Source organism: Eucalyptus grandis, chromosome 3, assembly GCF_016545825.1.
Source record: "Eucalyptus grandis isolate ANBG69807.140 chromosome 3, ASM1654582v1, whole genome shotgun sequence".
In the NCBI taxonomy this organism is placed as follows: domain Eukaryota; kingdom Viridiplantae; phylum Streptophyta; class Magnoliopsida; order Myrtales; family Myrtaceae; genus Eucalyptus; species Eucalyptus grandis.
In genome coordinates, this window is record NC_052614.1 from 67777555 (window position 1) to 67793008 (window position 15454).

The 15454-nt window shown below is 38.1% G+C and overlaps 2 protein-coding genes across 3 annotated transcripts; one reads left to right on the plus strand and one right to left on the minus strand.

The window, feature by feature from the left end:
* The first annotated feature begins 1861 nt into the window (after window positions 1-1861).
* On the plus strand, window positions 1862-11728 carry LOC104438551 (methyl-CpG-binding domain-containing protein 11). Of its 2 annotated transcripts, XM_039310119.1 has the most exons (3): window positions 1862-2012; window positions 2196-2304; window positions 10603-11728. In XM_039310119.1, exons 2-3 carry the CDS (start codon window positions 2233-2235, stop codon window positions 11434-11436), a joined length of 906 nt encoding a protein of 301 aa, XP_039166053.1. In that variant the 5' UTR covers window positions 1862-2012; window positions 2196-2232; the 3' UTR covers window positions 11437-11728. The 2 variants fall into 2 exon arrangements, with proteins under 2 accessions (XP_039166053.1, XP_010050028.2); XM_010051726.3 differs by lacking the exon at window positions 1862-2012 and having other exon boundaries at window positions 2019-2304.
* A 290-nt stretch (window positions 11729-12018) lies between these two features.
* Window positions 12019-14231, minus strand: LOC104438552 (thylakoid lumenal 16.5 kDa protein, chloroplastic). The gene is given in 5 exon segments (XM_010051728.3): window positions 12019-12336; window positions 12511-12583; window positions 12834-12973; window positions 13744-13867; window positions 13869-14231. Coding segments are annotated over 5 exon segments (687 nt in total). The 5' UTR covers window positions 14109-14231; the 3' UTR covers window positions 12019-12226.
* Window positions 14232-15454: the final 1223 nt, after the last annotated feature.

Genomic DNA, 15454 nt, shown 5'->3' on the forward strand with positions numbered 1-15454 from the left:
ATCCATTTACGACACAACTCCGTTGAAGATCAAACCAAAACACACTTGACTAGGTGTTGGACACTTGTGGTCATGTAATGAATCCTCACAAACTAACAACCTAAACAACAAATTGATATATTCACTATTCTCATTAGGAGTGTGCAATCAGATTGGTTCTACCCAAAAACTAAACCCAGACCGCTTGAATATAGTCTAATTCTTGGTTCTAAGTGAAAACCCACTTGAGAGCTGGATTCATCGGACCAATTGTGAAACTGGTTTTAGGAATCGGTTTGATAAAGCCAAAAAAAAAAAAAAAAAACCCCTTAGGTTAATTTGTTTCTAATCTCTAGGGTGAGGTTTTATATAAATATATTGCAAATTTAACTATATTGCTTGTTTTGTCTTTGGGTGGTTAAATTCTGGAGCAATATTTTTATGGATGAATGATGGATGTAGTTTTATAATTTATGATTTATGTTACGGGTTTGAATTTTTATCATTTATAGTTGTACGTTACTAATTTTTATTTTATGGATTGTTACTTTTAGCGGGTAGGGAATTTTATTGTTCATCTTTATTTTGAATTGTTTTATGGCTCATATTATTTTGCTATAAAAAGTGAAATTAGAAAAAAGGAACAAAAGAAAAATAGGTTCTCGAGTAGATATTGGAACTAGATTCCTAATCTAGGTCTAAGGCAAATATGGTAGCTTTTAGGTTCCAAAAATTGATAATCAATTCTAACACAATAGGTTTTAGGTCCAATATAATGCAAATAGAATCATATATATATAAAACAGAAATGTACTAAGATAGTAGCCCGAACCTATAAGTGGTGATTATTACAACAATTTCAATCGGACAGGATCTCGATTGCGCCAAGTGAAAGGATTATATGGTAAAAAACTACGAGATGTCTTGTCTCACATCAAAAGGATGTGTGTGCGCGCATGTACGAGATTTGACATTAATCAATAATCATTATTTTATTTATTTATTAAAATTCAGATTTATAATATAAAAAATTAACCATATTTTCCTATTAAAACAGTGTAGCTGTTCATGAAGGAATTACGGTTATTTTTTTTATTATTATTTGTTTTCTGAATTTTATTACTTCTTCCAATGGTTATTTCGAAATTTATATATGTTCATCCATCCTTTTGGATATAACTTCTTGCTTTTGCTATCAATCATTTATGTGTTTGTTCAATAATGATTTTCTTCTTTCCCAAAGATACACAATCATAGATTTCAATTGTTTCATTTGGATACCCTCGAGATATACTGAAATTGTTATATCGTATCACAGAGAAAGTTTGTTATTGACTATTATCAATGTGATAGGGACAAATAATTCATTAAAAAAATGATGTCATAATACGTCAAAGTCCGATTCCATTATTCTTCTCAATTGTGGGAGATATTTTCCCAACATGCATACATAAGATTTTTGTCAAAACTTTCTCCAGTCAAACCCCACGACAAGTGGCCAACGAAATCCCCAAGAAAGAAAACGAAAACCGAAAAAGGCAAAAATATATACAACAAAACGTTGAAAAAAGAAAAATTAAAAAAAAAAACCAGCCCGGCCCAAGAACCGAGCCTCGGGGGCCCAAAAACTGGCCCCCGCACCGAGGCGGGGCGTGCTCATACCGACCTGATCCAAACCGTTGCTTCCTTGTCGGCATGCGCCACGCGTCACCCCACACCCCACCACGACCCCAGCAAATGCACACGAACTCGAACTCCCCAAAAAAAAAAATTGTCTGTTCAAAAAAAAAAAAAAAAAAAAAAGACAAAAAAACCGATTAGCGGAAAATAAGGTTAAAAAAGAAAAATAGGAAGAGAGAGAGAGAGAGAGAGTATTGTCTGTGTCATCACTTTTATCATCATCAACAACGCAGCACCAGCACTTCAAATTCGGCCCCTTCCCTCACTCGCACGGGGATAACTCCGGAGACGCGCCCGACGCAGACCCGCAGCTACTAGAAGAGAAGAGAAAAAAAAAGCCAAAAAAAAAGGGGGTAAGCAGCTTCCGGTCCTCTCTCTCTCTCTGCCTCTGCTGTTGGCTTCTTCTTTCTTTGCTTTGCTTCGTGCCGAGCGAGGTCGGTGCGCTTGTGAGGTTGAGCTGAACGCTGAAGGGGGCGCGGCCTTGCGAAACCGCTTCGCGTTCTTGGGGTGTTTTCTTTTTTTTGTTTGGGTGGCAGGGAAGAGGAAGAGGAAGAGGAAGAGGCGTTGGGGGAAATGGCGAACTCGGTGGAGAAGGACGAGGTGGTGTCGCTGGAGCTCCCCGCTCCCCCCGGCTGGACCAAGAAGGTACCCTTCCTCCCCCCCGCTCCCCCTCTCTGTGCAGCCCTGCCTGTGTCTATGCCCGTTTTCCTCTCTCTCTCTCTCTCTCTCCTGGCTTTTCTTGCTTTCGTTCTCGCCTGCCGTGTCTCGAAACTGTGGCTTGACGGTTTTTGGGCTCCGACCATCTACGAAAGTTCGGATTTTTGCTCGGAATTTGGAATTGGGTTGGCTTGAGGTAGGTGGAATTCGGTGGTCTTGCGAGTGGGTTGGTGCGGGAATTCGTGGTTCTTGGGGGTTAGGTGATAAGGCTAGGGTTTCTGGAGTAGCCGCCTGTTGTTCCAAACAAGGCTTTGCTTAGGAAATGCTTGACTCTGCAAAGTTGGCCTGGAGTTGTGTGAGTCGTGCCTGTTTTAGTGAGGGACGGGTTGGAATTAATTCTAGTGAGTAGCCACTTTCTAAATTTGTGACCAAGACGCTAGGGTTTCTGGGAGGGGACCGTGCTCTGTTAGCACTTATGCGTATTTCCTTCCTCTATTTTTCGAGGCTTTAGTCTTTTTATTGTTTTAGGGTAAGCGTTTCCTTGAACATTTCGGTCTGTGGTTTTGTCGAGACGGTGGGTTTTTGCATTGCGAAACAGGAATTTTGCGTCTGATGATGTTCCTCTGTTTCTTACTTTCCCTTTCCCCCTTCTTTGGTCTTCTGGTGGGGGATTTGACTTGTGTTGTCTTTGTTTGGGGACTAAATATTCTGTTTTAGTCTTGAACATCAGCTGTTTATTTTGTCAGTCTGATGCGCATGGGCAGCTACCGGATTTTCTTCCTTTTGTCACTGGAAAGCTACCGTGTCGGCAGAAAGTGGCAGTGGTGTCATTTTTGAATTATTGATGCTGCAATGAGAAGAAAATTCCAAAATTCAACCCCCCACAACACACATGCACACACAAAGGATTTGTGTGTACATTTTTGCCATTGTTTGATACCCTAGGGTTTGCATTGAGACATTGTGTGGAGTCAAAGGTTTCTTAAATAAATACAGAAATGATAAATTTTCTAACCAATCATAAATTTTTTCCTTTGTTCCATTACCTATGATTTGCATTAAGATCTGATGTCCGTTTATTTTTTAAAAAAATTGCTGTAAAATGAGTCGTGCAATGAAGCCTAATTGTGTAATGGTTATTTTCATGAAGTCCTACCATGTAATGGAATCTGAACTGTTGGTTTTTTTATAATTACAAGCCTGAAGGTGTATTAACTTGGAAGCTTTGGATGGAAGTGAGTCATTATTTTCTCATCATTTTTACAAGGGTGTTACTTGCATTTATCTTCTATTACATCAAGTGGGATTATCATGCTGACTCTATTCTTATAAAAAACTCGAGCTAGATGAATTGGGTTGATGTCTCTTTCCTTTCTTTTGATTTTGAGTTGGGGGAGAAGAGTGAAAGCAGAAGGGGGATTTTTTTTTTTGTGGGTGGGGTTGGGGTGGGGGAGGGTAATATTCTTTCAGTAATGTTGAGGATATTGCATTTTCTTTCAGTGACTTTGTAGAAAGCGTGTCTTCAACTCTTTTAGGTGCAAAATAACTCCAATATTGTTCCTTTTATGTGGAATTATTTTGACTAAGGCATTTGCAGTCTACATGTGTGTGGCTTCAGTACTTCCCTTTGATGTAGATTTTGTCAGTTCTCTATGACATCTTTAGCTATTCCTTTTGATTATGTGGCCTATAGTACTATGGTGAGGGGTTTGTGCTGGTGTATTATTTGAAGAGCCATAGTCATCTTTGATTTTAAATGTTTGAAGTTGGAAAGTGGAATAGGGGAAGAATTGATATGTACCTACTAGGATGAGCTTTTCTCAGTTCATAGAAGTATCAAGGAAATGGATGGATTTTTGGATGGTACAACTGGCTTATTGGAAAGACTCAGGGGCAGTTTGGTTTCAAGCAAAGTTTCCAAAAATTCGTTTTCCCAGAAAATGGACTGAAAAAAAAAAATTCTTTTTCACTTCAATTTTCTTGAATGCATGTTGAGTTTGTGAAAAAGAAAAATTTCAACAAGGATGAGAAATATTGGTACTTGTTTGCTTTTTGTTCTTCTCAAATCAAGGGATTTATGAGAATGATAAAAACATGTCTCGGAGGTCTATTTATTTTTATTTTTTTCCTTTCTTATTTGGTTGAGACAATTTGCACAAATACATACAAAATAGATGCACTAATATCTTGACATCTACTTGGAAGTATATTAATGAACTGGCCTTATTGGAAAACTCGGGCAGTTTGGTTTCAAGAAAGGTTGCCAGAATTTCTTAGAAAATGGACTGAAAAACAAAAAAAAAATTCTTTTTCACTTCAATATTCTTGAATGCATGTTTAGTTTGTGAAAAAGAAAAATTTCAACAAGGATGAAAAATATTGATACATGTTTGTTTTTTGTTCTTCTTAAATCAAGGGATTTATGAGAAAGATAAAAACATGTCGGCAATTTTTTTTTTTCCCTTTCTTATTTGGTTGAGACAACTTGCACAAATATATAGAAAATAGATGCACTAATATCTTGGCATCTACTTGGAAATGTATTAATGAACTGGGCAGTTCGGTTTCAAGCAATGTTTCCAGAATTCGTTTTCTTAGAAAATGGACTGCCAAAAAAAAAAAAAAAAATCGTTTTCACTTCAATATTCTTGAATGCATGTTTAGTTTGTGAAAAAGAAAAATTTCAATTTCAACAAGGATGAAAAATATTGATACATGTTTGTTTTTTGTTCTTCTCAAATCAAGGGATTTATGAGAAAGATAAAAATGTGTCTGGGAGATTTTTTTTTTTTTTTCCCTTTTCTTATTTGGTTGAGACAATTTGCATAAATATATACAAAATAGATGTACTAATATCTTGACATCTACTTGGAAGTATATTAATGAACTGGCCTTATTGGAAAACTCGGGGGCAGTTTGGTTTAAAGCAATGTTTCCAGAATTCGTTTTCTCAGAAATGGACTGAAAAAAAAAAAAAAATTTCTTTTTCACTTCAATTTTCTTGAAAGCATGTTTAGTTTGTGAGAAATAAAATTTTCAACAAGGATAAAAAATATTGATACGTGTTTTTTTTTGTTCTTCTTAAATCGAAGGGATTTATGACAATTTGCATAAATATATCAAAATGGATGCATGAGTATCTTGACATCTGCTTGGAAGTATATCAAGGCAAAGTTCAGCAAAAAGGAATATTACCCTCTATGGGTGTTTCTCCACATACATACAAATTTGAAGATCTGTATTGATGGCTTGCCAATGGTCCATGTGCTGTGGCTTCTTTTGGGTGCTTTAAACTGTTATGCTATCAAGATGCTGATGGCTTGACCAAAAAAGAAATTCATGGTATGATTGGTCTTCAAAGCTTTAGCTGCTCTATTTGGAGTTGGGAAAGGTGCGGTACCTAATTTGTGGCTGTTTCCTCTGTCAAACATTACCTATTTCTTGATTTGTCTGGGGAGGTGATTCTCTGAAATTCTGGACATTGACATATTTGAGAAAGCAGAGTGTGAACTGAGGTGAAGAAAGGATATCTCTTGATTATATCTTGGAGCTATCAGCCTATATAGGACAGAGCATGAAGATCAAATATCTTTTCTCTGAAGCTTTTTTGGTATAAATAGATCAGAGAGTGTTGAAGGAATAGATACTTTAATGGAGGTACCATCTTGGTTTAGTGAACTCTAGGCAATCAGTTTATGAAAATTGGAAACAAGAAAGCTGTCTGACAATTTTGAAGCTCAAAATGAATGGCTTGAACGAAATGCTGCGTGGATCTTCTATTGATCAAGGAAGCCATTCTCCCTTAACCATACTGAGGCTGAAAGTTCAGCAATAAATTTTAGGCGGATATTCATATGAGTGTATCATCCAGTTCTTTTGATCGACAAGGTTGATTTTGGGTGATTAATGGTTGGAGTCTGTTGGTTTGATAGATGTAATGGAGAAAGACGATATCTAGATAGGTTTGAGATGTAATATATTTTTAAATATGATTCGCGAGAAATATAGCTGCTGGTGGTGCCTTTTTTGCAGCTAGTCCATTATCTGATTATTCACAAAAGGGGAAGGCTCAATAGCATGTCACTATATGACCAGCTTTAGACTCCATCTTGGTTCGATATGGGGAAATAGGAACCTGAACAAGTGAAGAGACTAGCTTTGACTCATTTTTAAGGTACATTTATTGTTTGAGATAGATTTTTCTTGCATTTTCATTTCGAGAAAGATCTGTCTTGCTTTTTCATTCACTGTTGCATGCACCTCTAACCAGAGAATCAGTTCTCATAAATAGAGTGACCATCCTACTAATGTGAATCTGTATTTTGTAACTATTAGGATGAAGGAAGTTGGTCGGTGCATTAGTGACAATGGATCTCTTGTACTTGGCATATGTCAAATAACAAGGTGGAGGCTTCATCTAATTGTCAAGCACTTTGAAACTAGTTACAAGTAGATAGGCATATTAGTGAGGGTGAACCTTGGAGTTTGATTTTGAATGGGGGAAATAGAAAACCCTTGGAATTGATATCTAGTCTTGACTAGTAAATTTCTATATACTGGGTAACAGGTTTTCTAGTATTAGCTGTTTGTGGTCTACAAGAAAAAGCTGAACAGTGTAACGGGGATTTGAGCACTCTTTAGTTTTCAGAAACTTGGAACTTTCTGTGCTTGTGAAAGTCGAAGGATGAGACAAAGGCAATACGGACTCTAAGTTCACTTTAGTTGGTTTAAAGTGCAAAGGTGGCAGCTGGTGGAAATTATTGAGTGAAGGAGTAACATGATCTGCTGAAGTGCTCCAAAGCATGATAATATGCAAGTGCTTGAGAATATACATTGAGTCAACCATGTTTTGAGCACTGCAAAATCACAGTAGATGCTGGCAGGTGCTTTACAGATAGCATCTCTGTCTGCATGTGGAATGAGAACAGTCGAATCGTTCGAGTTGGGACATCCTAGTCCCTTGTGGAATTATCTAGAATTAGGGTTGAACTTTATAGTTGCTGAAGCATTATCTACTGTGGTTCATTCAAAAGTTCTTTTTTTTCTGTTAATCTGGATGCAGTTTAGCTTTTATGGGTTCGACTTCACCAGTGCAGTGAAGCAATACCTTATAGAGGAGAGCTGGATTTGTTTGATAAGCCTTTGAAGTTATTGAATTTGCTTTAAGTAGATGATCGAAAACATAGGGATGATGGTAATCATCTAGTCAAGATATGTGAAGTTCTATGGCATGTGTTCGGTTTGAGAGAAAATATGATAAAGAGCAGGTCTTGATCAAGTTCTATGAGGGTGGAGTACAGATTTAAGTGTTTGCTGTGGACATAACACCTTTCTGATTCTATCTTTGGACTGCATAGTAATGAACGTTAGGAGGAAATGGTGCAAAGCATGAGGGAGTTTATGGAAAAATTTGAAGAGCGGTATGTGTTTTTGCATCTTTGGCAAGACAGGAACTTGGTAGACAGATATTTACTCTTTTTCTTCGCTTTTCTCCACTTATGATAGTTTTCACTGTTTCTTGGAATTAGATTGTGTTGCTTCCCATGCTCTCTCTTTTCATCGGAAGAGGCGCATCTATAGGAGAGGATTTTATGCAAGTTGGACTCATTCGAAAATTCTGCTAGTGTACTGGGTTGAACTTGATACTAACAGATATGATCAGATTTTGTTTATGTCGACGTTCCTGTTAACCACCGTCCAATATTTCTGAAGCGGGAGCGTCAAGTTCCATTAAAAGACCGTTTGATGTTTATGCAAGCAAAGGGAGATCTCAGCCATAACATGATCCAATGGGTTCCAATGAGGAGAGAGCATTCAAGATGGAGTTTCAATAAGTGAAGAATAAAGGCTCATCAACTGAATCACTGGCTGAAGGGTTGTTTCCTAAATAATATTCACTAATATGAGTAGGTCGTCTAGTTGAAGTTGATTTCTTAATTTGATGTTTCCTAGTTTAATGTTTCCTCATTTTACATTTCCAAATTGAATGTTTCCTAGTTTAATGTCCCCTCTATAGATAAGAGGTGCACTCTCAGTTGTATGCTAGCCGTTTTTTGAGTTGTTAATATATGAGGATTTCTCTCAAGTGAGTGATTCCTTAAGCTCTATGTCCAGTTGCCAGTTCTTTATCTAGTTCATTGGTGGTGAACATAAAAGTACATTTTTCTTAGCTGGTGGAACTCTTCTATCCCAAAGTTCTTTTGGAAACACATCGAACTCTTTTATTCAGTTTAATTCGTTCAACAATTTCACCCAAACTCACCTTGCATCAATCTCTTGATCGATAATGGCTTAGTAATGGATTTATTTGACTGGGAAAACTCAGAATTTGAATTTTTGGATAAAAACCTCCAACACATTTAATCTACTAACCAGCCATTGTCCCTTCTTCAAAAACTCTCTTTTTGATTCTTTTCGACCTGTTATCCGCCCTTCTATCAAAAAGTGGCATTTTCTTTGACTGGAGGATCATGCACCACTCCCCAAACCATCTACCTTGGCAGATGCATCTGCCTCATTTTTTACTGGGATTTTTCCATTTCTTTTTTCTGTTGAGATCTGTCAAATCATCTTAATTTTGTCTGGAATCACATTTTTAAAATTTGTTGTTGACCTGGCATTAAGGTTATAGAAGACGGCATTGATTTGATAAATTCATTAGTCCTGGTTTAGTGGATTTTTGTTTTTCGGTCAGTTTTCTAGCACTCCCAAATTTCCATATTATTCATATTTTCTGGGAACAATGCTGAATCTTGCTAAACAAATGATGGCAACATGAGCTCAATTATGTAACTATTGAGTACCATGAAGCCCCATCATTGTGAGGTCCCAAAGGATTTGAAGCTGGAAGTTACCCGATTGTTGTCAAGCTCTCAAAAGGTTAATAATCCCATAGTTGGCTGGAAAACCTTTCGATTAGCCTTTGCATGTCTTGTAATAGGCAAGAGAGGAAGTGTCATTGGAAACTTATGGTTACAAACGATGCCTCCACATCTATGTTACCCATTTATATGTACATGCTTCAGTGGAGGGGTAATATATGCTAATTCACATTTCAACGACTTGACCTTTGATGAGTGAGTTTTTTATCAATGCTTTCCCAGAACTTAAAACGTATTTTGGGTCAAATCATATGGTAGATCTGGACTCTGGAGCCATGTGATCCTTGAGTACCACTCAAGCTGGATGAAAATATTATACAGGCTTACAAGAAAGCAGGTTGACAGTTGTATCTGCAAACTTGGGCTGTTGAATCGCAACATGTCCACAAATAAATTTAGCAGAGATGAGGCTGCTATGGTAAATGCATTTATAAGATTGGGACAGAACGAGAGAAAGTTGCTGCGATCTCAATAAGATTTAAGAGGAGAAGACCTTGGTTCAGATGTGTGGTGATTAAATTACTCTGGGAAAAGATGTACAGTTCATGGGAGTGGTGATTAGAAGACCTGTGGAGCAATGTTAGATACCCAAAAGAAGGAAGTTTGATTTGTGGAACTAAGAAATATAGGGTGCTAAGTTGGGTGCAACGGCTTTAACGAACTGGTATAGCTGTAGATTCTCTGATTTTGAGTAGAAGGGTTAAATTTTTTCAGTTGGATCTATCAATTGTTGGGTCCTGTTTTTACTTGTAGATGAATGCATTCAATGCCTTGAAGAATATTTGACCTATTTGGATCTAGGTTTGTGCTAATATTCTGCAAAGGCTGTTCTTTTTTTCTTTTTTTTTTAACCATAAATTCAAGAGATTGTCTCCAGAACATGTATGGTGTTTCTGCTGGTGAAATAATTTCTCCAAGGAGTTTTAGAATTTGGTCCCGTAACTTAACTTTCAAGTAGCTATAAGAGAAAATACTTTCCTTCTTGAGGGGTAGAGAGGTATAGTTCTTTGTTCTCTTATTAATGTGAGCGGCAGCATCTAATTTCATCTTCTACAAAGCATAATTTCAGCTTTATGCTGCCTTTTGACGGTCAGATTTCGTTAAATTAGGTCATGCTATTGAAGTGCTAAGCACACAGTCTACACATTGCGAATGTGCTCTCTCTCTCTCTCTCTCTCTCTCACAGGTCTGATGTTTATGCTTAGCATTCATTTTCTATGAGCATGATCTATATGTGGACCTCATCACTTCTTGACTCAGATCTGCCTCGTCCTTTACTCTCATGTAAGATGTTCATGTTAATCACTCATTTTATATGAGCATGATCTTGTATGTGGACCCCATCACTTCTTGACTCTATTTCCTTTTGTTTTGTCTGATCCAATGGCTGGTCTAATATCTGCAGTATTTGATCAAGAAAGGTGGGACTCCTAAGAAAAATGAGATTGTCTTCACTGCACCAAGTGGAGACGAGATCACCAACCGGAAGCAATTGGATCAGTACCTCAAACAACACCCGGGTGGTCCAGCTATATCAGAGTTCGACTGGGGGACTGGTGAGACTCCTAGGAGATCAGCCAGGATCAATGAGAAGTCAAAAGCAACTCCTCCGCCTGAAGTTGAAACCCCAAAGAAAAAAGCGAGGAGGACATCAGCTTCCAAGAAAGACAAGAAAGAAACTGAAACTGCTCCTGAAGGGACTGAGGAGAAGAAAGAAGTTGACATGGCAGATGCTGAAAAAACTGAAAAGGATGTAGCTGAGACTGAAAAAGAAAAGGGAGTTCCTGAGAATAAAGAAAGAGCTGAAGATTGTGATGTTAAGACTGTTCAAACTGAAGAGCCAACAGAGGGAGCCGATACTGGCAAAGATGAGGAATCTAAGGAAAATAAGACAGATGCTGGTGGAGATGATAAAGAAAATGAGAAAATAAAAGATGTGGAGCTGAAGGAGAAGGTTGAACAACCACGAGTTGAGACAGAAAAAGTGGATGGTCCTGGCGAAGTTAAAAAACCAGAAGAAACTACTGGTGACAAGGACAAAATGCTTGATGGAGAAGAGAAGGATCAAATCAACCAAAGCGCTCCTGAACCTGAATCTGATGTCAAGGAGAAAACAGCACCAAATGGAAGCGCTGACAACCAGAACAAGTTAGATGTTCACGAGATGGGCAAAAAGGTGGATGGCGAAGCCATTGAGAATGGAAACCGTGGAAGTGGACCTGGAGAGGTTGCGGCTTGAGACTTGAGAGCCTTCTGTGATTATTAGTCCGTCTAGGCCGCTTCTCTTCCTTTTAGGTTTGTGGGTACTTTTGAAATGACTAGTGTTGATGGCGTAGCTATCTGATTGGTTCTGTACACAATCGCAGATTAGGTCTCTGTAGTTACTCTAATGTTGTATCGTGTAATGACTACTGTAACATTATGGTGTCAGATGTTGATGATGTTATGTAGCTATGTATCCAATAAGTCTTATGTACGAACAGGTTATTCTCGAGGGTACTTAATCTGTCGTACTGATTGTCGCATTCAACTATATTAGCTTTGGTATCTTATGGTTTTAATTAATGTTGGACAACAGATGCCAAAAGAGCCATAGTACAGATTGTTTCGAAGAACTAGTTCAGATGTAGATTTGAGATGACATGATCCTCTATGCTTCTACTAACAAGGAAATCATGGCACAAGCTGTTAGATTACGGAAATATGAGCACTAGTAGCATTTGTTAGATGCAACATTGATCAATGTTGTATGCACCCGTCTAGTGAGAAGGTCTCAGAAGTTTCGCCATGAACCATCTGAAGCAGAAGCAGAAGCAGGGAATAACGTCAAGCCTAAAACTAGGAGAAACTTATATGATATTTAAAGTACAATGAAGCAAGAATTTGAGGTACTTTTCAATGCGCAAAACAATGGTCAAATTGAATTGGCATCAACTCGTCGGCAAGGATGAAATCTGAGACATCTGATGCAGGAGCAAGAAAATTTATCTTAAGGAAGTAAAATGAAAATTGAAAAATCCTCTTCGTTTCTATAGTCCTTTGAGCACTTCGACGAGCCCTGTTAAGGTTGTCCATCTCTCAAAAGCGCTAGCTGATGTGATGAAAGCGACTTTGGAAGATTCAATGTCATTCCTTCTGACTGCAAAGGTGATGTGATATGAACAATGTAAACATCAGAACCTCAAAGACAATTTAGACTGTTTTGGTGTTGCATGCTTAAAAACTATATCCACATAAGCTATGACACAAGTAGAAAACAGAACACAAATTTGTCAAATAGGTGGAGTTGATTGCAGGACAAGAGACATTATACCTGATGATATTAATGAAGCCACTGATGAATTAAACGTGTCCACCTCAGTCTTTTCTTCAGGACTTGAAGTCAGCTGCATATAATCATTAAGAATGATCCAAATTCAAGCAAGATGAAAAGGAATGAAAGGCCTTTTTATGATTCCGATTTCAGTCGGAACTTTAATCAGCAAGTACACTGACATTGTGCAAGTGGTTGGTCAATGAATGTAGAATGAAAGAAAACTAGTTTCGATTGAGATCAGTCACTCATCACATGGCAGTTAAAGTGGAGAAACAGCAGTTGCCGATCAGTTAGCCTGCAACAGCTGCAAAACAACTAACCTTCATCAATGCAAGGTTGGCCTTCTTGAGCCATTCTGTCTCTGTGCTTCCTCCGAGAACTGAACTTGCCGCTGGTAGGTCATTGCTTTCTATGGCTTGGCCTACTTCACTCAGTTTGTACACGAGATCTTGCAAATATCCTGCAAGACTTTTCATCCTCGGATTATTTTTGCATGCAATATAACAAAGGAATCACCAAATGCAAGGAAAGTGTTGCTAAAAGAATTGGAAACACGTTAATTACTATATTTTTTCTGACATGTTGCCCCAAAAACTAATGTTTGACATAATGTAATCATAATACAAAGCAAATAACCAGCAACATATGAAGAAGCGCACTAGTTTTGGATGATATTGTACAGTTGTCAGTGGAAGAAAAGATCAAATTATTCCCAGTTCCTTAAATTTCCATAGCAGAGATGCAGCGACCACCATCTTGGATCGATAGCTACTTATATAAAACAAAGAATAAGCACAACTTCCGAACGTAAGACTTCCCATATCTCAGCCAAATCACGAGCCATTGGATTCAAGTATAAGTATATCACGGCTTCAATAAAATGCAGTCAGTTGTGCAACAGTGCACAAGTTTTCATGACAAACCAGGACGCGTTACATTTTAAGCGGAAACAGATTCAGCTTAAGGCTAGGACCGCATGATTCTATCCAGTTGAAACTTTCTGCTCCGCTCCAATTCAAAACATGATCTTATACCTGACCAGCATATGATTTCTCCATTTCCATTTTGAAAAATTAAACTATCATGAGACCATTAAAGAAAATGGGTCGCAGAATATCCAATCCAACATGCACTAAAACCCCGAGACCATCACTGGGTCTATCCCAATCAATGCACGCCCATCACTTTTTCTTGAGAAAACAGCAGAGTTTGAAAGTGAGAAGACCAAACCCTTTTCAGTTTTGGATGAATTGATGATCCCTTGCCTCTCCAGCCTCTTCTTCCTGTCCTTCTTCACCTTCTCCAGGAGCTCCACATCATCATCAGCCTCAAGAATAGCTGCATTGGCACCACCCGATTTCTCCCCCTCCCAAAGAGAAAAGGAAGGAAGTGGTCACGAGAGAAATGGCAAGGCCTCTCCTGCTCGCCGGTGCAATGGGCGGATCGCTCAATGCCTTGCAGGTAGTGATGTTGCTCCTCAAGTGGTTCTTGCGGGGATTAAATGCGGCTGGTGACAATGAAGAAGTTGAAGAAGAGGAAGAGGAAGAGCAGGGGAGGAACAGGGGGTTTGCAGTGGGAAGGAATGAGGTTGCCATTCTGCTCCCACCATCTCCGTTTGCTTAAATTTTTCAGGTAGCTTTTAGCGAGAAACTTGAGGCATTGGCAGTTTGGGGCCTTTCAGAGGATAAGGTTTTGCTGGATTCTGTTATCTGATCCAGTCATTCCTGCAACTCAATTTGGGCATTTGGGTCATTTTGAGCATGAGAAACGTGCAGTTTTTAACCACAAAATCTTACTCAATCCTCATTTGAGAGAGAACTAAAGCTCGCCGCTATCGCCACACTTGGGCATTTTCTTGGAGCTATTCTTTGGAATATGGTTATGTGCATCTCCATTATAATTGTCTGGTGTGATCAGGATTGGAAATATCATTTGCAGTGGAGGATACACATGCATACAATTTGGTCTAGGTGAGTTGGATTGCAACTAGTTTATCGGATCGGCCCAAGACCGGTTTAATCTCATCCGTGATCACTAAATCTCGTGCATGCATCTAGGTCTAGGTGGGTTCTAGAATCAACTTTTCTATTTTATTCTTGATTCTACCTCATTTTCGGGAATAAAATTTTTACCAAACGCGATTCTATTTTAAAACTATTGATTTTTGGGCTGTAGTTTACCATCTTTTCATAATTTTTTTTATTTTTTTCATGTTTTAAATATCGGAAGGTGTGATCGGTGATTATTCTTTTGTCCAATATTTGTTTGACCCAATTTTCATTGTGTCGCACTCTAGTTGCGGGATTTGAACTCGAAATGGGAAATTTATAAATTGTCTGACATCGTGAAATCGGTTAATCGCCAATTCAAGTTGCAACATGGGTGTCCTAAGGTTCATTTTGATGTGTAGAACACATTTCTTATGTTTAAATGTATTTTGGGTCTAGTACATTGCCAATCTAACTTTCGATCAATTCTTGGTGAGCAATACCTAGAGGTGACAACACTTATAAGAGAATTAGATACTTTTAGAATATTCTAATGTTAAGATCTTTCATGTGGAATAATCTCATCAATGGTCAGTGCATTACAGGTGTGCAACTGCAAGACTCAATTTTATTGAATGTGAACATAGATTCTTCTTATTCAAAAGGATGCTTCTCTTAAATTGATCTTTTAATTTTCCTTTTTAATATTAATATGATGTCCAAGGCTTTTTTAGTATTTGACTAATCTCATCGAGTGGGTGTGGCAGTCATCCCTAATGGAGACTCTTATCTCTATATTTTTAAGTGTGGCTTTAACAGAATGTGTAAATATAATAACTCAAACTCAATTCTTGACTAGAAGGACAAACGCGTATACCAAGCAAATCCTTAGGATTGAAGTTTGCGATTCGAATAGATAAATGGGAGATGTGAAAGCAAGGATGGTGTCTATT